Raw genomic sequence first — 23,296 nt, 5'->3', positions numbered from 1 at the left:
AGTAAACCTTACCTGAGTGTTTCCTTCCTGCTCTTTGGTGCCACTGCAATACAACATATTTAAGGGGAAAATGGATGACCCAGGGAATTACAGAGCAGTCAGTCTCACCTCTGTGCCTGGCAAAATCTTGAAGCAGATTCTCCTGGAAGGCATGCTAAGGCACATGAAAATCAACAAGGTGCTTGGTGACAGCCAGCATGGCTTCACTAAGGGGAAATCCTGCCTGACCAATTTGGTGGCCTTCTATGATGGGGCTATGGAACTGAGGGACAGGGGTAGAGCAGTTGACGTCATCTACCTGGACTTGTGCAAAGCATTTGATATCTTTGCCTCTAAATTGGAGAGATATCAATTTGATGGATGGACCACTCGGTGGATAAAGAACTGGCTGGATGGCCACACACAAAGAGTTGTGGTCAACGGCTCCATGTCCAGTTGGAAACCAGTAACGAGTGGTGTCCCTCAGGGATCGGTGTTGGGACCGGTCTTGTTCAACATCTTTGTCGCTGACATGGACAGTGGGATTGAGTGCGCCCTCAGCAAGTTTGCCGATGACACCAAGCTCTGTGGTTCGATTGATACCCTGGAGGGAAGGAATGCCATCCAGAGGGACCTTGACACACTTGTGAGGTGGGCTGATGCCAACCTCATGAAGTTTAACCATGCCAAGTGCAAGGTCCTACACCTGGGTCAGAGCAATCCCAGGCACAGCTACAGGTTGGGCAGAGAAGAGATTCAGAGCAGCCCAAGGAGAAGGACTTGGGAGTGTTGGTTGATGAGAAAATGAACATGAGGCGGCTTCAGTGTATGCTCGCAGCCCAGAAAGCAACTGTATCCTGGGCTGCATCCAAAGGAGCGTGACCAGCAGGTTGAAGGAGGTGATCCTGCCCCTCTGCTCTGCTCTTGTGAGACCTCACCTGGAGCATTGTGTGCAGTTCTGGTGTCCTCAGCGTAAAAAGGAACTGTTGGAACTGCTGGAACAAGTGGAGGGGAAGCCACGAGGATGATCAGGGGACTGGAGCACCTCCTATCTGAAGACAGGCTGAGAAAGTTGGGGCTGTTCAGCATGGAGAAGAGAAGGCTGCGTGGAGACCTCAGAGCAGCCTTCCAGTATCTGAAGGGGGGCTATAAGGGTGCTGGGGAGGGACTCTTCTTTGGGGACTTCAGTGATAAGACAAGGGGTGACGGGTTCAAACTTAAACAGGGAAAATTTAGATTGGGTCTAAGGAGGAAGTTCTTTACTGTGAGGGTGATGAGGCACTGGAATGGGTTGCCCAAGGAAGCTGTGAATGCTTCATCCCTGGTAGTGCTCAAGGCCAGGTTGGATGAAGCCTTGGGTGACATGGTTTAGTGTGAGGTGTCCCTGCCTATGGCAGGGGGCGTTGGAACTGGATGATCTTAAGGTTCTTTCCAACCCTAATTATTCTATGATTATACCAAGGATGAACAGGAACCAAACCCATAATAAAAATTATATCCTTTCTTATAATTTGATAAGGAACTTGGGAAGTACATTGAAATAAAAACTGTACCTATCTCAGCACAAACAAATCCATTGTTTTAGCACACCTTGGAATTACAATGCTTGAGGGTTCATTTGAGGTGTTTCAATTTATGGGCAGAAATGGTTTACTTTTCCCCATAGAAGTCTGTTTTCCTTGAAACCTCACTACTAACAAAGAATGAAGTGGTTGCTTGATCACAGAATAATCTTTTAGGATTCCTTATCCCCTTCCCAGTCACAGGTGAGAATGATTTCTGATTCTTTGCTGGAGCCTCCATTGCACAACCACCCGTGCTGAGGTAGATGAGATAAATTTGATGAGTTTATTCCATATTTTTTCCCCCCATTTTTTCACCTTGTTAAGATGTGCTCAATTAACTGGTATGTAGTAGGTGGCAGAGAACAAGGGGCTCTGAAGACATTTCTAGCTGAAGGACAAGTGTGATGAGAAATACCACTTACTGTGTGAGGGCTGCAGAAACCCAGTTTCCACCTGAAAACTATACATCCTCCAAGTAATTTCATAGTGACAGCTTTGGACGTTACTTAATGTCCCTTCTAGGCTCCGTGGTGTCTTTGAAATCTAGTTTTATTTAGTAGTTTTTCACTGGATCTTTGTGAAAGACTTTCGAATATTGATCTGCCATGAAAGCTGCTTCTCTTATTCTGTGGTTTTCAGGAAGAGCTTTACACCATGTCATGAGGCAGACTTCATGGCTCAGATACTTTGTGGGTGTAAATTCACTTAGCAGCACTGTACAGGTCAAAGTCTGACTGGTCAGGCTTGATCTCTAAACCAAGTTTTAGTTGTCATGCTTATCCTGTGAAACAAAAATGGTGCTTTTAGTGCTGACGGGAAATTAAGAAGAAGGGATGTAGGCATATGCTTAAACTGTAAGGCGCTCATTTGGAGAAAAATTCCTTGTCCTGGAGCTTCTGACACTCCCAAAGGAGAGCTTCATTTTCTAGCTAATGATGTTCGTTATTTTTTTCCCCCCAAGGTCTGGATTCCTTCTAGGTTTGTGGGAATGTACTGGGTTTTATTTTTTTTTTTCCTTTTTGTTTGGTTTTGTTGGACTAGTGAAATAGTTTAGGTTGGAAGGGACCTCAGGAGGTCATCTATTCTAGCCCCTCCATTTTTCTGTTACTGTGGTTGAGACAGACATGGGGTTAAAAGAAAGTAAAACAAGGAAGCTGTGATTTATTATGAAAGTAAATGGAGTGGCATTTTTTTTCTCTTTCCTGCTGAAAAGGCTGATGCATTAAGGGAGTGTGATGGGAGCAGTTTGATATTCATTGGTTATCCCTCACAACAGCAGTCTCAATTGCTGTTGGATGTTTTATGGCTCAGATTATGCTCAGATTAGACTTTTTTCCCTTTTTTTTTTTTATCTTAATTCTTCTGTGTTTTTCAAAAGCTGAAATGATGCATTCAGGGCACACAGTCCATCAGCTTTGCTCTGTGCTTTCATTGTGCAAAGAGGGAAGGGCTCTACATCTGCAGTGAAGTCCCCATTTGTTTCTTTAATGTTCCCATACATTATTGTAGCACTGCAGTTTGTTTCCTTAATGAACACCATTCTGGTGTTCCCAGAAGCCTTTCGCTAAATAGAAGTAGGAGAATTTTAATTTCAAGGCTTGAATGAGGAATTGTCTGTTTTGGAAATGGAGCTAGAGAGAGCATCATACTAAGGATATGGTATCATAGTAATGGGAGGAGGGCCCAACCAACCTCCTATTCCCCTATCTTGGGTGCTGCTTCGCTTTATGCACATGTCAGTCTTGGGTGTGCATAAGGAGATGCAGGTGCACTGTGAAGTCTTGGTGATGCCATTGGGACATGCTGTTGGAGGGTATACATGCATTATTTTTGGCAGCTGTATCCCCCAATATGTTGAAGGAGATAAACTACCCCTGGGGTCAGACACGCCAGATCAGTCTCGCTCATCCTTCAGTGCAAACACAACTCTAGTTTCTAACAAAACCGGGAGAAAACAATTTGTCTGTGTATCATTAACATAATTGATATTTATTACTTTCTTTGTAATTTTTCTGAGTGTGTTTTGGTTTCAGATGCTGGGTTTAAATCACACCGGCAACAGGCGTTGTTGATGTGTTTGTGTCTATTATGCTGTCCTGATAGCTTGGGCAGTGGTTTTCACCTTCCTGATGCAAGTTATTGAGATTGATTGAAGCTCTATGCTTGTCCTATCCAAAATACTATGTAATTAATGTTTCATTATGCTAATGCATGCAAATTCAGTAGTATGCTTTTGATGGGGAGGGGAGAGAACAAAAAGGATTAAAGAGTTCACTCTAAAGTACAAATTAATTTATTGCATTACTAAATGGCCTCCAAGGAAGGAGGAATGCATTTAAGAAATGAACAAATAGGAAAACAAAAAACCTCCTGTCTAAATGTTTTGTCTTCCCAAGAAGTGGTTTTATTCTGAGCACTGCCATGTGTGTTTGAGCAGCTTTATTTGGGCTATTGACTTTTCTGAGCTATAATGTGCTTAAATTCAGCACGGAGTTCTCATTCATGAAGGCTGGGTTTTGTATTTTGCTTTGTTTTCCCCAGTCCTCTTCACTCTTGCACTTTTCTCCCCTAAATGTATCACCATCTCAAAAAAAAAAAAAAAAAGAAAAAAGGAGAAAGAAAAAAAAAATCAAACTGGAAATTCTGGCTTTGTCTTTGCTTCTCTGCCTGTCTCTAGCTTAGAGCTCTTCCAAGGGATTTGCTTTTTTGGCATCTGATGTGTGCTTTTGATGTTTTAACTCAGTATCTCTTGTTCTTCATTATCTTTTCATCCTTCTCTCTATTCTTTCTCTCACCTGACTTTTTTCTCCTCTGCATACATTCCCATGTCCTTGCCCTCTCCAGCCTTCCTTTGCCCTTTCATCTAAGCAACGGATGTCTATTCTGTTGCCTTATGTCTCCTTCTTGCAACCTGACTTTTTCCACACTAGCTGGTAGAAACTTGCATCTGGCCAGATCTTTGGGCACTTTCCTGCTTACAATCCACTCAACTCTCCCCTCCTAGTCCTTTTCTGCTTGGCTTGGATTCACTGCTGGATTGATTTTTCTTTTCCTTTTCTTTTCTTTCTTTCTCCCTGTTTCTTGGCTGTTCTTTCACCACAGCCCTGAAGGCTTTTCTCCTCCTTCTCATGCTTGGTGTTGCTTACTGCTCTGCTCTTTATCCCCTCATACCCTCCCTGTGTGGTATTTTTTTTTCCCCTAGGTGATTCAATCTAATAATAATGCAATTTAATAATTTAGATGATTTTATTTTGTTTCGTTTTTTGCCTCTACAGTTATATACCCCCAAATCACTTCTCTTTGTTTTGCTTTTTTTGGTCCCATATCTGTAGCCAGGCATCTCTGGGGTGTCTATTCTGTATTTTCTTCTGCTGGTCTGAAGTGTGAAATGTATCTATGGGATGCAGCAGACTGAAACATTATTAGAAGAAGGCTGGAGCTTTGAAGATTCAGCGTAGGAATATTTCTTTCATAACTTACTAAATGAGAAGGCTGTGCTGTAGGATCTCTGAGATGAGACGAACGGTGTTGGTAGACTGCTTTAGACACACGGTAACTGTCAGGATGGATTCAACTTTTCAGCCCTGCTCTATTGGGCCACACTTGACTGACTCATAGAATCATGGAATAGTTTGAGTTGAAAGGGACCTTCAAGCTCATCCAGTTCCAACCCTCAGCACCCTCACAGGGAAGAGCTTCTGCCTAAAAGCTCATCTCAGTCTCCCTTCTGGCAGGTTAAAGCCATTCCCCTTGGCCTGTCCCTACAGGCCCTTGTCCAAAGCCCCTCTCCAGCTTTCCTGCAGCTCCTTTAGGCACTGGAGCTGCTCTAAGGTGTCCCCATAAGGAGCCTTCTCTTCTCCAGGCTGAATCAGCACAGCTCGCTCAACCTGGCTTCAGAGCAGAGGTGCTCCAAATAGTAGTTGTCTTGCCCTCTGCCTTGTGTTTTATGGTTCAGTTACAAGTGATCTGATCTGAGAAATGTGGTCTTCTTTTCAGGGCTGGCAGGTCAAGCTGGGTTTTTGTGTTTTCCTGTTTGCTAGAACCAAAGTGACAGAAGTCCCAGTGTGTACACCTGGTGCTGGAGGAAGGGATGGAGTGCCCATTTCATTGCAATGTCCTCAGCTATCAGCTTGCGTCAGCCATTGGACTGTTTTCTGAATTAGAGGGTTATCCCAAATATCTTTGCTGGGAAAGGAGTCAAGAAGGTCCAATCAATTAATAGTGCTTTTGGAGACCTCACTGGCAAGAGGGGTGGTGGAAAGGATCTTCTGCCTTTGTGTTCTCATCTTTCTTATCACATCAGAGTTGGTTTAACATCTGCAGCCAGACTAAATCTGTGCACCGAGTGTGTAAAGTAATGTGACAAACCCATGTGTTGCATGAGGGTCATTAATTCTTTCTTTGGTGAGAACTACCCATGAAACTCAGCTTGTTTGGTTTGACAAGGGGTTTATTTACTGTTGGGGTTTTTCTTAAAGTGACTGCGATTTCACACTAGAGAAGCAGCTTGAATGTGGGACACAGGCAATGATGGATCTGCTCAGTGGTCTCAGACATGGCCCTGATAAAGTCCTTTTTCTAGGTGATACTCGTCAGTTATGAGAACAAAATTTCTTTGTAGTGGATGTTTTGAGCACTTTGGATATAAGGAGCAGGATTCTGTGGTGTGAAGACACCACCCTTAGTGATAAATCACCTATAAGCTTTCGATAAATCACTAAAGCTTTTGGGTGAAAGTCAGACAGCTAGTCTCTACATGCTCCTAATGATTCAATGAATATAGAAGGGTTATAATGGAGTTGTTTTTTCAAGTGCTTTCATCTCAATCCTGTCCAAAATCCTGTGATAGCACCATTTAAAAAGTCAGCAATTTGGAATGTCATGATAAAGTCCTGGTCAAAAGTATATGCTCATATTTACATAAAGATTGAGCAATATTTCCACATACCACACACTTGTGTGTTGTGTTGTACATTTCTTGGAGCAGAAATTTTAGTTTCCACATCTGAACTTCAAATGCAGCCATAAGGCTAGATTTTCAAAATTTTATAGAACTGAAATGAAATATTTAACACTCCAGAAGGCACATCATAAGTTATAATAAAAACATTAAAACAAGAGTTCTCCTTTTAATATATATTAAGCTTCATATTACTGTATTTTGTGCAAACAGATCAAACTATCAAGTTTTGCTGTGTATTCTGCATTACCTAAGAATGTAAATAAATGCTTATTAGCCTCATTATTAAGCTAATTTATACAGGCTGTGTAGATGAAGGAGAAAAAAATCCTCAGAGAAAACATATACTCTGAGTGTCCATAAATACACTTCATTGTAATAGACTTAGTTCAGCTACAGACCTCCACTACCAAATGCAGGTTGGACTGGGGGGTATTTCTGAGTTCACAGATTTCAAATTGTCTGTGTGCAAAAGTCTTATTTCTTAATGTTTATTTTAAAAAGAAAGCTCCAGGGGTGGCCCAGTGAAATGCTTTTGCAACTGTGACATCTCTTCCCTCTCTATAATGGAAGCAACTGGCGCAGAACATGAAGGGGAAGAAAAAAGAAAACCCATCCTGGAAGATTGCATTTCACAGAGCTGAAAGAGAAAGTGGAGGATTCAAAGCAAGGGACTGATTAAGAAGCACATCAGAGATGATCTTTTAAATGTTAATTTCTTCTGTGGCCTAGAGAATGATAACCTTGAAGTTCCTCTGATGTTAGCTGTCAGGGTGAGAAGCCCATTAGTTTTACTCCTGTATCACAAAGTGGGTCATCACATAGGGTAATGTCTTGGTTGCTAAAGCAGCAAGGGACCAAGGGTGGGGTCTTTCAGCTTCAAGTTTTCTTCTCCTTTATTTGGTTAAAGGATGTGTGGGCTATTGCTAAGGGCACTCTCCTTGACCTTGGAGCTTCAGATCTCCAAGCAGTGCTACAGGCTTGTTTGACACAGATGTGCTTGGAATAACTGACACGGTAGCTTCGTGTAGGAGGTATTTAATCTTTGTGATGCTTCTATTCAAGTTTATAGGGAAGCCACAGATCTCATAAATCTGTATTTGTAACAGTTCTGTGCTTTCTGTAGTGAGAGTAAAGAGGAAGCACGAAGCTGCCCTGGACCCATCAGTTTCAGCAGCCTCATGTTTGCAGGGCCCTTAATGTCCTTAAGTCTGTTTTCTTCGAATATGAGCATGCTGGACCTTCAGTGACAGCTCTGAGGATGCATATAAAAGGTGAATTTACTGAAACAGGTGAGGAAGCTCTAACTGTACTGCCCTCTCTTGTTCTGACTTTTAAAGCCTCTGAGAGGTAAGAATCCTGGAAGCAAGCCCCACGGAAGGCAACGATGCCTTGTGATGATGCAGGGGATAGAAAAAACTGTTAACTGCTATGAGTGTAGGTTCTTTTTTGCAGGCCATGCTGGGGAACGTCAATCCAGGGCTCAGCGTAAATGTGTACATGTTGTATTTGGTGACTGTTAATGACCGTAGCCTTTTCTCAGCTGTTCAATGTCTCGGAGCTTTGAAGTAAGTGGATATAAAAAAAGGGCATGACCAAAAATGCCAGATAAAGGGAGAGACCCACTGCCACAGAGAGCAAAACTTGGAAACAGAAAACACGAGCATGTTCTATAACAAGTTTTAGAAGAGCTCTTCATCTCTTAATTCTCCTCCCTGGCTGCCTTCCTGTTTTCTTCTGTCCTTGCTTTCCGTTTCAGTTGAGCTGCTGCAATAAGGATTAAATTGTAGGCTTATCAGCTCTGTTTTAAAATGAGTACCCTACTCTGCTTATGAAAATCGCTAGGTAGCTTACAGTGGCAGCTATTTTGGGTGTGTTTACTGTAATGTACAACAGCAAAGAAGCTGCCCAAGGACCAGGAGAGATATTAAAGAACTTTTTCATCTTTTTCAGGTTTTAGATATTAAAAAGCTGTGCAGTAGGTAGCTGGAGAGATGGCTGGCTGGGCTCTGTTTTGCAAGCCTGATACTCAGATTTGAGACTGAAAGGCTGCTCCTGCCTCCTTGGTTTTCAGCTCGAGGTCTTCCCCTCAATTTCCTCCTTGACTTCCCCCAGGCAGGGGTGAAGGCATGAAGTATTCTTTTTCCTGCTTTTGGACAATATGGAAAAAGAAAGTGCCCTGCAGTGAGTGCCTAAGGAGGAAAGACCTTCATAAGCTAGAGCTTTCCTTTGCTTTGGTCTTTTTCTTAGAGCAAGGGGATTTTAGAATCATAGAATCATAGAATAGTTGGGGTTGGAAAGGACCTTAAGATCATCTAGTTCCAACCCCCTGCCATGGGCAGGAACACCTCGCACTAAACCATGGCATGCAAGGCTTCGTCCAACCTGTCCTTGAACCCTGCCAGAGATGGAGCATTCACAACCTCTCTGGGCATCCCATTCCAGTGCCTCGCCACCCTCACAGTAAAGAATTTCCTCCTTATATCCAACCTAAACTTCCCCTGTTTAACTTTTAACCCATTACCCCTTGTCCTGTCACTACAGTCCCTAATGAAGAGTCCTTCCCCAGCATCCCTATAGGCCCCCTTCATCTCTTAGGCAGTAGGGATCCATTGGGTCTATAGGAGCTGCATTAGTAGTGGCTGATCTGCCCATTTCCTCAGCTGCCTTACCCTGGGGAAGCAGCTGGTGGTGTTTGGTTTAGGATTGAGCATGAACTGAAATCCTGATGTCTTCAAACAGGAGAGATACTATAGAGGAGAAAAGGGATACAGGGAAATGCTTTATTAAGCTTGTCTTAGGCCTCAAAGTAAATGTACCATTAAAAAAAGTTGCTGGAGAAACTGCACTCATTTGTGTTTTCTGCAGTGTTTTAGGAATTATTTCATAGGCAAATTTTTTTTCAGGGTATGTGTATATATATACACACATAAGTATGCAATGTCCTTAGCGAATATACGATGAATATAGAAATCTTCACAGAGAAATCATGTTCCCCCTGGAAAGAACCACCAATTAATAGGAAATGGTAGATGACCATTTTTGGTTTGTTTTTTTTTGAGGCAAGTCGTGTTGTAGTCTTCTAGTAATTGGGCTGTGTCTTATAGCTACTTGTCCTCTACAGGGGCTGAATATTACTTCAGCCCTGTTAGAGCACGTTCAATATGCATTTCAGAAACTGTGTTAGCAGGGTTTGATTTCTCATTGCAATTAAAGTTTAAAGCTTTATTTAATTTGATATGTGAATCTTTTGTTTCTTCAGGTGACAGTCCTTAGTTTTATGCATATATGCATTTAGGAGGAAGGCATGGAGGTGTGTTGTGGTCTGGTTTTATCACGTCAGAGATTTGTCTCTCCCTTACCAGAGGCTGAGTTTATGTTGTGAAATTAAATTCTTTTTAAGTGCTGAAATAAGTGTATGTATTAGATGTATCCTATTCCTCCTAATAACCTGGTCTAGAGGAATCAGGTTTAGTGTCTGCTTCTTGAGGTAGAAATTAGGATGAAAATTCTGTGGAAGTCAAGGGTCCAATAAGATGACAAGTTTCTGGGAAAGTTCTTAGGTGTAACATTGCAGCTGGGCTTTATAAACTTAGCTAATAGTTCAAATATGCAAGTATTTGAACATAATGCATATTTGCATATGTATGCATAATACGGGTACTAATAGGGTTTTCAAATACTCTTCTACCTTTCTCCTTCAGCACCTACATTCTACAAAAATGTGGCTATTAGATTCTTATCCTACCAAGTAATCTCTTTAGAAAATACATGGTAATTTTTCTTCCATTTTTCAGATGTCACCTACTTCTATCTCCAGGAATAGTATTTCCAAGAAGATCTGAATTTTCTTCACATTCAGAATGGTTTCCAGGTTATTCAAGCTGTTAGCTTCCTTGTAGTAAAGCAATTTAGGTTAAATATGCCTTTTGCAAAAGATGTGAATAGCTGAAATTGCAACTGAACTGCAAGGGTAATTGCATGAAAAGAAAGTTAATCTTTGTTTATCTTCTGTAACTTCTGCATTTGCTGCACTGGAAGCTGTCATAATGCCATTTCTCCTGTAGAAGTGGATTATTTACTTGTGATAATAGCCACATAAAATCATTAACATGCTGTCATAAACAGCTGTGTTAAAATGTGTTATAAATGGTGGTGACATAAATAAAATGTCCAACAAGAAGCTGCGATTTACAAACAGAACACAGTTGCCTTTGGGAGAAGGGAAAGGAACACATGCTTTTTAGAGTTACTCTTTCACACATTGTAAATATACTTCCTTAATATTACCTATGTTCTAGGGCAAAAGTGCCAAGCTTTCAGGCCTGATGCTGACATTATGCTTCAAGTAACTGAAATCAGAGCATTACAACGCATATGAAAAATAAATCAGAATTTGACTACCCTTCTTGAGGTTATTAGACATTACATTTTATTCTAAGTTCTAATGGTGGTGTTCTTATTGTGTCTGAAGTACTCTTCAAATTGAGTTTCTCAGCTCTTGTTTCTCCTTTGCTAACTGTTATTAAGTTTTTGAAGCCACACTTTTTTCTGTATTTGCTTTGAAGGAAAATCTGATACCCGGCTACGCCAATTAGTGTATAGGTGGAACTAAGCACTTGACAATAAAATTAATTTCTGTAAAGAAAATGCCAAGTAGCTGTTTATGCACTGTTACATATATTCATAGAAATCTTTGGTTTGAGGTATAAAATTGAATTAATTAATTGTTTTCTTAGGACTTTTGAATCCTTTTATTTGTCTTCATTTGCTCTAATGAGGTAAAAGGATTCATTAATTTCGTACGAAAAGCAATAAAAGCCACTTTTGCATTCACATGCAGCTTTCTGAAAACTCCATTCCCAGTGCATGGGAGCACACAACAGTGGTGCTACTGCTGGCATCACTTTGTGTGTTGGGTGGAAGTTGGGGAGCAGCCTGTCTGTCTGGGAACCAGAGCTTGACATCTAAACCAGGAAACCCTTGGATCTGCTGCCCCTGGACTGGGGGAGATAGGCAAGCAGTGTGTCAAAACCATTGATTTTACTATGATATAGTGGAAACTTTCTCAAGCATAGCCACTCTGACTTGAGAAAACTGCGTGATCTAAAAATACATGTTGTGTGTGCTTTGCCTGCTGGTCAATCATTAGAAAATGCTTGATGCAGTAGAGATAAAGGACCACTTCGTGTTTCTTTCAGTTGTGTTTTTTTTTTTTTGTGGAACTGCATCCACATGTTCTCAAGCAGTTTAATAATTATTTTTTTTCTCCTGTAGCAGATTTTATATTGTAGCTGTGGTCTGAGACCATCTCCCTCTGCCTTTACAGGCGAATTTAAAACTTAAACAGGGGAAGTTTAGATTGGATATAAGGAAGAAATTCTTTACTGTGAGGGTGGTGAGGCACTGGAATAGGCTGTCCAGGGAGGCTGTGAATGTTCCATCCCTGGTGGTATTCAAGGCCAGGTTGGACAGAACCTTGGGTGCCATGGTTTAGTGTGAGGTGTCCCTGCCCATAACAGGGGGATGGAACTGGATGATCTTAAGGTCCTTTCCAACCCTAACTATTCTATGATTCTATGATTTGCTGTAGAATCCCAGACTGGTTTTTGTTGGAAGGGACCTTAAAACTCATCCAGTTCCAACCCCTGCCACAGGCAGGGACCCCTTCCACTAGAGCAGCTTGCTCCAAGCCCTTATGTCCAACCTGGCCTTGAACACTGCCAGGGATGGGGCAGCCACAGCTTCTCTGGGCACCCTGTGCCAGCGCCTCAGCACCCTCACAGCAAAGAGCTTCTGCCTAAGAGCTCATCTCAGTCTCCCCTCAGGCAGGTTAAAGCCATTCCCTTTGGCCTGTCCCTACAGGCCCTTGTCTAAAGCCCCTGTATCCTTGCAGAAGGAAAAAATCTCAGGTTTTCAGTGCTGTGGTAGGGATGGTTGCCTCTTGGGCATTGGCTCAACAGCTCCCCTGAGTCTCCTCTGTACAAAAGACATGCTCGCATAGTCTGTCTCGTCTCACTGGAAACCAGTGGCCAGACTAGTTACAGTGAGGGGAATGTTCTAGTGAGGAGAGCATCATTCTGATGAGGTGAAAAATGATCCATGAGGCCAAGGGTTTGGGCACTGTGTTGGGTAGATGGTGAGGCTGCAGTCTTGCTGTGTTTACTATTATCAAATAAATGGGAGGAAAGCATGCGAGGTCCAACACTATTTTTGTGCTTGTCACGTTGAAATGCATCTTAGGACATTTGGCCAGAGAAGGTCCTTTGTAAGGAATTCAATTCTCCAAGTAAACTTCAAGATGTATGGTGATTTTATGCCAATCTGCATCTCATATAGTTATATAGATTTTTAACTTTGCTTTATCTCTGTGTTTTATAAATAAAAGACCAATTTATCTACAGATATGTTTTGATGGAACAAACATATGATTTGTGTTTGGGATTTTTTTGCATGTGTTAATAATTTGCAGAGAAACATAGCCTACTTTCTTTTCTTTGCCAGCTGCGTCTGTGATGCCTATGGGGGTTGTATTGTAGCTCCTTATACTGAGTTTCTGTATCTAATACAGTATGTTCCTTCCTGCACAGAAATGTATAACCAATATTTACTCGCTGTCTCTTATGGCTTTGCTGTTTCAGGTTCACAGTTTAAGGCTTTTACAGCACTGAAATTCTTGACTGAGCCTTCAGATGCTGTCACCATGCGTGGAAGCAATGTGCTTCTGAACTGCGTTGCAGAATCAGATCAAGGAGCCCCAGTTATTAAATGGAAGAAAGACGCCGTCTTCTTGAACCTGGCAGTAGATGAAAGGAGACAGCAACTGGCAAACGGATCACTCCTGATACAAAACATAGTCCACTCCAGACACCACAAGCCAGACGAAGGTCTCTACCAGTGTGAAGCATCTCTAGAAGGCATTGGAGCTATCATCAGTCGCACAGCTAAGGTCATGGTAGCAGGTAGGGAGAAACATTCCTACCTTTTGGGTTGCTGGAAATACTCTTTGTAAGAACATGCTTTCTTAAAAAACAGGAGCAAAAAGTGCACATAAAAGCATTTCGAGTGCTTTGGGTTTTCTTTTCTCCCCCTCTTCAAAAGAAGTAAAGCTAGATATGACACTTCTATGACAGTAATTTATTTCTGACAAGGTATTATTCTTGTTTAAATATGTCTAATCACCTCTTTGTTGCTTTATCTACTGCATATTTATTGTCTTCAAAACAGATAAAACCTCTGAAGTTTGGAATTAACTGCTTTTCTGATGAATTGAAGATTACAACCCTCCTTTCCTCCTCCCCCTCCTCCCCCCCCCCCAAACTTCTGTAAGGCACTAAATGTACAAATTTTTATTGTTTAGGAACTTTTTTGTAGAAGAGAACTCATTGCAGAGCTTATTGGAACTGGCAGCCTCTTTGTATTTCTTTCAAAGTGCTTGTGTAGGTATATTGCAAAAGGAACAGAAGTTTGTTACCAGGCATTTGAGAACGTTTGCGTCTTCTCGTTGACTTCACAGATATCTTCGTGAATCATGTTTGTCTGAAGTTTTGAAGGAGTCTTTTGCCTCTTCATCAGTCTGTAGAAGGATGTAGTGAGTCCTCAATTGTCTAATTATTGGGGAAAAAACATTTGAAAATCCGTCAAATCAAAAGAGAAGTACTTTTCTCCAGGCATCCAGTCTAAGCACTACCTAGTCTTGCTGTCATGCAACATTTTGAACAACACAAGGATGTGAGATAAAACTGAAGTTCAGTCTAGTTCAGTCAGGAGTTTTACAACTTTTTGTCATCCTGTGTGTTCCTAAACTCTTACCAGTTGCACTGGGAGGGAGTCCAGGCAGCTCTTCTCAGCTGGTCTGGACAGTCCCTCATGAACTAGGTGCCTTTTTCAGTCTTATGGTTCTTTTTGAAGAACCACTTCCCCTCCTCCAAACCCTTCTCCACCAGCTAGAAAAGCCATATTTTCTCATGGTATCAGATTAAAACAGGAAATAAGAGTCAGCTCTTTCCTAATCTATCTCCTCCTCACCACTTTTCTGTATGAATCTCTGGTCACTTAACCTAACATCATCAGCAGTTTATGTGCTGCTATGCTATGACTCCTACCCAAAGTGATGGAGAACCCCACAGATGCAAAGAAATTGGTCATTCTGTTACCAAGTTTCTCCTTCAGGGATAGCCTGCAGAGCCTTGCTTTGTGAAGTAGGACTTTTTGCCAGTTCAAGTTGTTATTTGGCCTTGATCTTGGTTACTGGCAACCACTAACTAATAAAATAACTTCAATTACTCTTTTTTAAGTGAATGCATATATGTATGTGTTCCCTGTGGCGCATACAGCTCTGTAATTTTGAGATTTTTGTAGGAAGAACTGTGCTTTTTGTGTCAGGTCCTGATCTCATATCCCTGCAGTGATGGTGGGCAGTTTGGGCTTGGGGGAGCTGAAACTGGGACAACTGATCGAGTTTTCAATATTGGAAAGACAGTGAATGGGACAAGATGCAGTGTGCCCAAAATTAAATACTGGATAGTTGTTTAAGTATTTTTAGTACAACAGCTGCCCAGGCAGACTATGGAGGCTCCACCTTGGAGATACTCATGACCCACAAGCTGCTGGAAGCTGCCCCTGCTTTCTGCAGGGCACTGGGCTTGGATGATCTCTGTAGGGGCCTTGATGACTCTGGTTTTTATTTCTTTTCTGATCATGTGAAAATGGTGCATATTGTAAGGTGAAACATAGGGTGTATGGCATTTAAAATTAGCAACAACTTCTTCAAGCAGAAATCGTTATTTTGCTCTCTGAAGGACATGTATTCCTGAGTGAGCAGAATTTCTGTGTTGGGTTGCGGAGTATTTTTTGAGGGAGTCAGTGTGCAGTGTTGGCAGAATGTCATTGACTCGGGGCACTGGCAGATGGAAACACGACAGAGTAAGGAAGAGAGGGCAAGAGGAGAAATGAAGGTCTCACTCTCCTGTATGTTGTGTTAAATCATTGCTTGGCAGAGCAAGTAAACGTCCTCTTACTACACAGATGATGGTTGGGGTAGGAGAGCTGTGTTCAATATTCTAACCCTTGAAAACTGAATCTTACTGATCTATTGTATGATGTACAAGATACTCCTGCTAAACAGACTTTCTGGACAGCCCGATGTTCTCATCCAAAGTTGATGATGGCATGTGTGATTGCACTGTCTTCAGGAGTGGAAGATTGTGTTCATGTCAACAGTACAAATCCTCTTTTCACTTAGTCTCCCATTGTGCAAGATTTTATTCTTTCAAGATTTTAAAGGAAGGATTGTGATCTTTAATATTTCAGGTAGGCTGTAGGAAAACATTCTGTCACCAAATTACAATCTAACCTTTGGTAGTATCACTTTGAAACTGTAGGCCTGTTCATAGCATTTTAAGTGCTTACTGTGCTGTTTGGCAACATACAATTCATCAACATTTATGTCTTTGTAGGTTGAAATTACCAAACCAGGGGCATGTATAAGGGACATAGATCTTTCTTTCTTGCAGTAAAGACTCAATGTGTTTTCCCAATGCTATTTAAAGCATTAACAGTCAATAAAGCAATCATCGCTAAAAGGTAACAGCTCTGCATGGAACAGGCTGTTCAGGGTTACTGAAAGTATATTGCCCTTTAAAAGCCCTTCCCCTTATACTTTCATGTCTTAAAGTGGTTTCAATAAATAAAATGTAGCAAATGAAAACTGTTCTTAATCAGTCAAGAATTTTATGCATGAAGCCTGCCATGTATGGGGAAAATACAGTGTTTCTAAGAACTTCTTGAGGGTCCTTACAGCCCTGACATGCTCCAGCTGTAAAAGTATTCCAGGCTGAAATGGAAATGAAAGCACTGGAGAGAAACCGCGAGCTGCTTCCTTTTCCAGTGTCTTATTAAAACTCCCAATTTAACAGACTACTGATTATCGGTATTTCCAGTAATTGGTGGGATTTCAGACAGAAACCACACTGCCCTGTTCTATCTCTCTGTTTATAGACTGCTGCAGCATCAATCTGTCAAAGTTTCTGGCTTTACTGTTGATCTGAAATGTTAGTCATTCAGAGGAAGATAAAAAGTGGAATCAAAGGTTCCTTTATAGGGAAAGTCCTGAACTTCAGCATCCAGTCCCTTGGAAACCAGTGCGATGAGATAGGAATTCTTTTGTGTGTGGTTGTGATGATTTTTAATTAGAAAATTATGCTGGAAATTATTTGTAATAGCCTTGTAAAAAACAAACCAAACAACAGACAATCTACATCACAGCTATAGATCCATTCAGACCAATGTTCTGGCTTTGGTAATCATCAGTAGCAGATTCCTAGAGTCTGTAGAACAATGAGTATCACAGAATCATAGAATCACTGAATAGTTTGTGTTGGAAGGGACCTTAAAACTCATCCAGTTCCAATCCTTGCCACAGGCAGGGACACCCTCTTCTACACCAGGTTGCTCCAAGCCCTATCCAACCTGGCTTTGAACATTTCCAGTTCACCTGAATTCTGTACCAGTCACCAACATGGGCTGTGTGTCAATAAAATCTTGTTGTGAGTGAAGCATTTGGACATTTAGATGACTTTTAATTAGTTTTTCTTTTTCAATTTGTCTTCCTTACCTCGTACTTACAGCGTTTCATTCTCTGCAGTCCTGGCTGAAATCAGAGGTTATTTTGGAGGATGGAGAGGGAAAGAAAACCAAAACACAACAACCAACTCTCTAAAAGAATAGTTAGGGCATGCTTTGTCAAAGTAATTGAAAATATCTCCTATCTGATGAGGTCAGTGTAAAAGTGCAGCTGGCCAGCTTTAAGGAGCCCTTTGAGCTCCTGAAAGATTTAATCTCATGAAGAATTTTTAAGGCAGTGTTATGGCATGTGTCACTAGATGGTAGCTTAAGTACAGTCTCACTAGCCTTCTCTTTATTGTGGAAAGAGCTTTCTGGTTGATCTGAAGGTTAATATCCAGGCAAGAAATAGGGGATTTCTCAAAGTGTTGCTGCAGTGTTGCTTATTGCATGAGTTGAGCAAGTACCAGAGAATTAACAAAACCCATTAGTCATATTTCCCCTTCAGCTGAAAGTTGGTCCAAATGCTCCCAAAAACCTGCTAGTCAAGCAATAACTTATTTCTTCAAGAGCTTTAGAGGATTTTAAAATGCTTTTAAACAGTGTTTGGCACCATCAGTGTATTCCTCAGCTCTGAATGTGAGAGTGCCGTTTGTGCCATGGTGTTTTACAGGTTGCTTCATCAGTATTAGAGGAATAATTTAAACAACCCCAAGTAAAATGAACCATGAACTGGTTTATAATTGTACTGCTAAGAATCAAAATTTTGCTTTGTACTTGTCTAGATAGAACACCAGGAGATTCCAAAGACACAAGGTAACTGGACTTAGAGATTACAGCCTTGTATTTATTGTGACTGCACTTTGTGCTGTGCTGCTGTTTTTGTAACAGCACTGCCACACTTCACAGAATGGATGAGGTTGGAAAGGACACTGGAGGTCATCTAGTCAAGCCTCCCTGCTCAAGCAGGGTCACCCAGAGCACATTGCTGAGGCCTGTGACCAGACAGGTCTTGAATATCTCAGGGATGGAGACTCCATGGCCTCTCTGGGCAGCCTGTTCCAATACTCAGTCACACTCGGAGTAAAGAAGTTCTTATGTTCAGGTGGAACTTCCTGTGGTTTAATTTATGCCTGTTGCCTCTCATCCTATTTCTTGTCATCATGGAGAAGAGTCTGGTTCCGTCATCCAGACACCCTCCCTTCAGACACTTGTATAAATTTATCAGAACCTCCTGAAATCTTCTCCATGCTGAACAGGCCCAGCTCCTTCAGCCTTTTCTTGCATGGAAGATGCTCCAGACCCCTCATCGTTCTCATAGCCCTACACTGTACTTGTCTGTCTTGTACCGGCGAGCCCAGAACCGGTTACAGTATTCCATGTGAGGCCTCATCAGGACTGAGCAGAAAGGGATGATCACCTCCCTCAATCTGCAGGCAAAGCTCTTCCTAATGCAGCCTGAGACACCATTGATCTTCTTGGCTGAAAAGTCCCATTGCTGGCTTATGGGCAACTTGTTGTCCACCAAGGACTCCCAGGTCCCTCTCTGTAGAGCTGCTTCCCAGCAGGTCAGACCCCATCCTGTACTGGTGTGTGGGGCTATTCCTCCCCAGGTGCAGGACCCTGCGTTCACAGGGCTTTCAAAACTTCCATTCCAAAAGGGTCCTCTCTGCCCATCTCTCAGGAGTGTCCAGATCCTTCTGAAGGAGAGCACAGCACCCTGGAGTGTGAGCCACTCTTCCCAGTTCCATATCCTCATGCAGAGGAGGCACTCTATCCTTTCATCCAAGTAATCGATGAACAAGTTAAACAATACTGGACCCAATATTTGAGTAACACAAGTCTAGGTGCTGGGCCAGCTGTTGAACCTAAGGTTAAGATCTTTCAGGTGTGAAGAAATTCAACTCCTCACTTAGGAAAACAATGAAGGTGTAACACTGAATTATTTTCAGAATATTATAAATCCACTGGTCATTCTGAAAGATCTGTATAAGTGCGCAAAGAAAAGTGATACATTATGAAATACAACATTAGATGCTATTGCCTACCAGCATTTTTGGATTTTAATGAACTAAGGTTGAAAATCAATCATTTAGAATAACACTGGGAGGTATTGGCTCTAAGAAACTATGGGATAAACATGGAAAATCTGCAATAACAAAATTTAGAAAATACTGCATTGGGTAAACAAAATGTGGTTGTCCTGGTTTCAGCTGTAAGTTGTTTTTTTTTTTTCTCCTTCCTAGTAGCTGTTTCAGTGCTGTGTTTTGGCTTTAGTCTGAGAACAATGCTGGCAACACACTGATGTTTTAGTTGCTCAGTAGTGCTTATCCTGATCAAGGATTTTTCAGTCTCTCATGCTCTGCCAGTGAAGAGGGGTACGAGAAGCAGGGAGGAAGCAGAGTCAGGACACCCGACCCAAAGTAGCCAAAGGGGTATTCCATCCCACAGCACATCATGCCCAGTATAGAAACTGGGTGAAGTCTCCCGGAAGGCCCAGATCACTGCTCAGGTTGGGCTGGGTGTCATTTGAGGGGTGCTGAGCAATTGTATTGTGCATCACTTGTGTTTATGGGTTGTTTTTTTTTTCATTTCCCCTTTTAGTTTTATATTCTCTCTCATTGTTATTTCCCTTATCATTATTAGTGGTAATAGTAGCAGTTTTGTATTATACTGTAGTTACTGGACTGTTCTTATCTCATCCCATGGGTTTACATTCTTCCCATTCTTCACCCCATCCTAACCCCAGGAGACTTTAAGCTATTTAATGTGAATTCATAAACCATAATAAATGTAGTGAACAAAACTAAAACAAACTTTACTTCCCTCACAAACTCATTTTGGAGCTCCAAAAATTGATTTTCTTGATAAATGGAAAAATAAAATAATAATAAAAAAAAGCAAGTCAATAACTGTAGAACAGACATTACGGCTGTGTAGCTAGAAAGCTTAGATTACAAGTATCACCCCTTGACAGTGAATTCAGAAAGGCAGATGGATGTTTATGAACTTTCAGCCAAGAGGTTTTCCTCTTTTTATATTCATATATATATATTTATATTTATATTCATATTTTGCATGAATACATACAGCATTCCTGTACATTAGTATGTACTCCAGCACACAGTGTGTACTGGTGCATAGAGATTTGCTGGGGAATCAATGAGGGCTTGGGTAAGTCCACTGTTTAATGACTAGCAAGATGATTTATATGTTCTTTTTTTTTTTTCTCCTTGCCATAAAAATATATGCCCATGGGACCACTTTTTACATCACTTGATGACCTGTAGTGCTTTATAATTTTTTTTAGTTAATGGAATGGATGATTTCCAAGTGCTCACACCATGCTATTGCTGCTTAATGTTCCTTTGTTGTATTTGCAAGATCCACCTGCAAATGAGTCCACAAATGTGTACTCTGTCATGCCATTAAAGCTCATTAGCATGCTTGTATTTAAAAGCTGATCTGAAATGTGAAAGGACATACCAGAAAATCAGGTAAATATTTGACTCTTTACATGCCACTCTCCGTTTTGGTTCCTGTATTTTTCCACTGTCTTGTCATGGTTTGGTATAAGATGCAGTTTTCTTTGGTGTAAATGAGGGTGCAGGGGTACAAGTGATCAAAAAGCCCCAAACGAAATGCCAGCATATCTAGTAAGGTAGTTGTCATTTTGATGCAATCACTGATTGTTTTTTTTCTTTAAGTGGTCATTTTCAACATTATTCATGGTTATTATTTGTATAAGGTGAAAAACCATGGGAAAAGTTTCTGTTCTGTATAATCAGTCTTGTGCAACAGGCTGTGAGCGACATCCTTAATTCTTCTGTGTGTTTGTCCCACATTTAGTCTGGTGGAACTGAAGCAGGTCCTCTATTTGCCTCTTCCATATGTGGAGCTGCTCCAGGTCTCTCTACTTTCCTGTGCTAAGCTGTGATGGGATTTCTCATTGCCTGGCACAACGTTTGTATGTGATGGCTTTATTTACTTGGGAGTAATCTTAGTGTCTGGTATAAGGCAAGATACTTGGATACTTACTGAATAGCAGAACATATCTTGAATACCCAGTCCACTGAATATTTAAAAGTAACCAGCTGCTTTTAGTGACAGGCTGCTCTTCGTAATCATAGAATCATAGAATGCTTTGGCCTCAGAACAGTGGCAGAGATGGGGCAGCCACAGCTTCTCTGGGCACCCTGTGCCAGCGCCTCAGCACCCTCACAGCAAAGAGCTTCTGCCTAAGAGCTCATCTCAGTCTCCCCTCGGGCAGGTTAAAGCCATTCCCCTTGGCCTGTCCCTATAGGCCCTTGTCCCAAGCCCCTCTCCATGTTTCCTGCAGCCCCTTCAGGCACTGGAGCTGCTCTCAGGTCTCCCCTTCAGGAGCCTTCTCTTCTCCAGGCTGCCCCAGCCCAGCTCTCTCAGCCTGGCTCCAGAGCAGAGCTGCTCCAGCCCTCGCAGCATCTTCACAGACTCATTTTAACAGGTCCATGTAATCACAGTTTCTGCTAAGCACTGAGTGGTTTTGAAGAGAATTATTAGCTTTTTATCATACATATCTACTGACTTCTAGTGCCCAGACAAACACAGCAGCCAGCTTCTGCCCCATTACTAAAAATACTGAATTCTTCACTCTGGACAGGTAGAAGGAATAGTTTTGGAGTCTTCGGAGCCAGTCATCAAAGCCTTTTGGGTGAAGAATCAGAGAGAAAGTGGCCCCAAAGGCCAAGAAGTAGAAAAGGCTGAGCACTATATTGGCACAGCTACAGGTTGGGCAGAGAAGAGATTCAGAGCAGCCCAAGGAGAAGGACCTGCAGGTGTTGGTCAATGAGAAAATGAACATGAGCCAGCTTCAGTGTGTGCTTGCAGCCCAGAAAGCAACCGTATCCTGGGCTGCATCCAAAGGAGCGTGACCAGCAGGTCGAAGGAGGTGATCCTGCCCCTCTACTCTGCTCTTGTGAGACCTCACCTGGAGCACTGTGTGCAGTTCTGGTGTCCTCAACATAAAAAGGACATGGAACTGTTGGAACAAGTCCAGAGGAGGCCACGAGGACGATCAGGGGCTGGAGCACCTCCTGTATGAAGACAGGCTGAGAAAGTTGGGGCTGTTCAGCCTGGAGAAGAGAAGGCTGCGTGCAGACCTCATAGCAGCTTCCAGTATCTGAAGGGGGCCTATAGGGATGCTGGGGAGGGACTCTTCATTAGGGACTGTAGTGATAGGACAAGGGGTGATGGGTTAAAACTTAAGGGAAGTTTAGATTGGATATAAGGAGGAAATTCTTTCCTGTTAGGGTGGTGAGGCACTGGAATGGGTTGCCCAGGGAGGTTGTGAATGCTTCATCCCTGACAGTGTTCAAGGCCAGGCTGGACAAGGCCTTGCGTGATATGGTTTAGCGTAAGGTGTCCCTGCCCATGGCAGGGGGGTTGGAGCTAGATGATCTTAAAGTCCTTTCCAACCCTAATTATTCTATGATTTAGGTATGGTATAATCTAGATACAGTACAACTAATCAGTTATGCCTAAGAGTCCAGAGACTTTAGGGTCCCATGGAGATGAGGGCAAAAAGAAGCATGTCTGTGACAGCCTCTGTGGTGTCCAGTTAACGCACAGTTCTGGCTTACACTCATTTTTCTCTTCCAACTCTCTGTACCATTATGTTCCATTGATTTTAAAATAGCGAGCAAAGTAGTAGGTCATGTCTGAAGGTAATCTTTGCTAATATTCCACCTCACATTCAAGTGCCTGAAAACCAAGACACTAATAGGACACTTTCATCACTTTTTAATTTTACTTCTGTAGTTGACTTAATGTAGGGAGTGACTTGGGAGGAGCGGACTCCTGAGGACTGCTCCAGTTGTACATTTCTTCATGTGTATCTATCCACGTTGCTTGTGGGTACGCTTTCTGCCAGGAGGAGGAGTAATTAACTCTATGTTTAATACAAAAAATAAAAAGCTATCTGTTCATCTGCATTAATGCAGTGAGTCCTCTAGGATCCTCAAGGCAATGGCAGAGGCATGGCTCCCATTCTGTCGCTCCAACAAAACTGCATCTGGATTCAGAACCATCAAAGCTCCACTGTTTTCCCCTCTCCTCCACTCTGAGGGCCAAGTAGAAATCCAGATACTCTGAGCTAAATTTACTCTTTCACATGTTTATTTTCCACTTTTAGCAGAGCAAAGGGTATGCGTGCATCAGGGCTTTTGATTGCCAGTCTGAAACAACTTTCATT

General features: G+C 42.0%; 1 protein-coding gene across 1 annotated transcript in view; it reads left to right on the top strand.

Annotated features, from left to right (window-relative positions):
• The window catches only part of DCC (DCC netrin 1 receptor), a 606,685-nt gene that overhangs the window by 212,271 nt on the left and 371,118 nt on the right, over nucleotides 1-23,296 (top strand). The window contains exon 2 of the mRNA XM_061450469.1: nucleotides 13,146-13,466. Coding sequence (XP_061306453.1) covers nucleotides 13,146-13,466 — 321 coding nt within the window. The remainder of the gene's footprint in view (nucleotides 1-13,145; nucleotides 13,467-23,296) is intronic.

The sequence above is a fragment of the Pezoporus flaviventris genome, unplaced genomic scaffold, assembly GCF_033815535.1.
Source record: "Pezoporus flaviventris isolate CSIRO_AGI_PZ_B2104156 unplaced genomic scaffold, CSIRO_AGI_Pfla_v1 ptg000010l, whole genome shotgun sequence".
Lineage (NCBI taxonomy): Eukaryota > Metazoa > Chordata > Aves > Psittaciformes > Psittacidae > Pezoporus > Pezoporus flaviventris.
The sequence above is the reverse complement of the archived record's forward strand: the minus strand, read 5'-3'. Positions and strand labels throughout refer to the sequence as shown.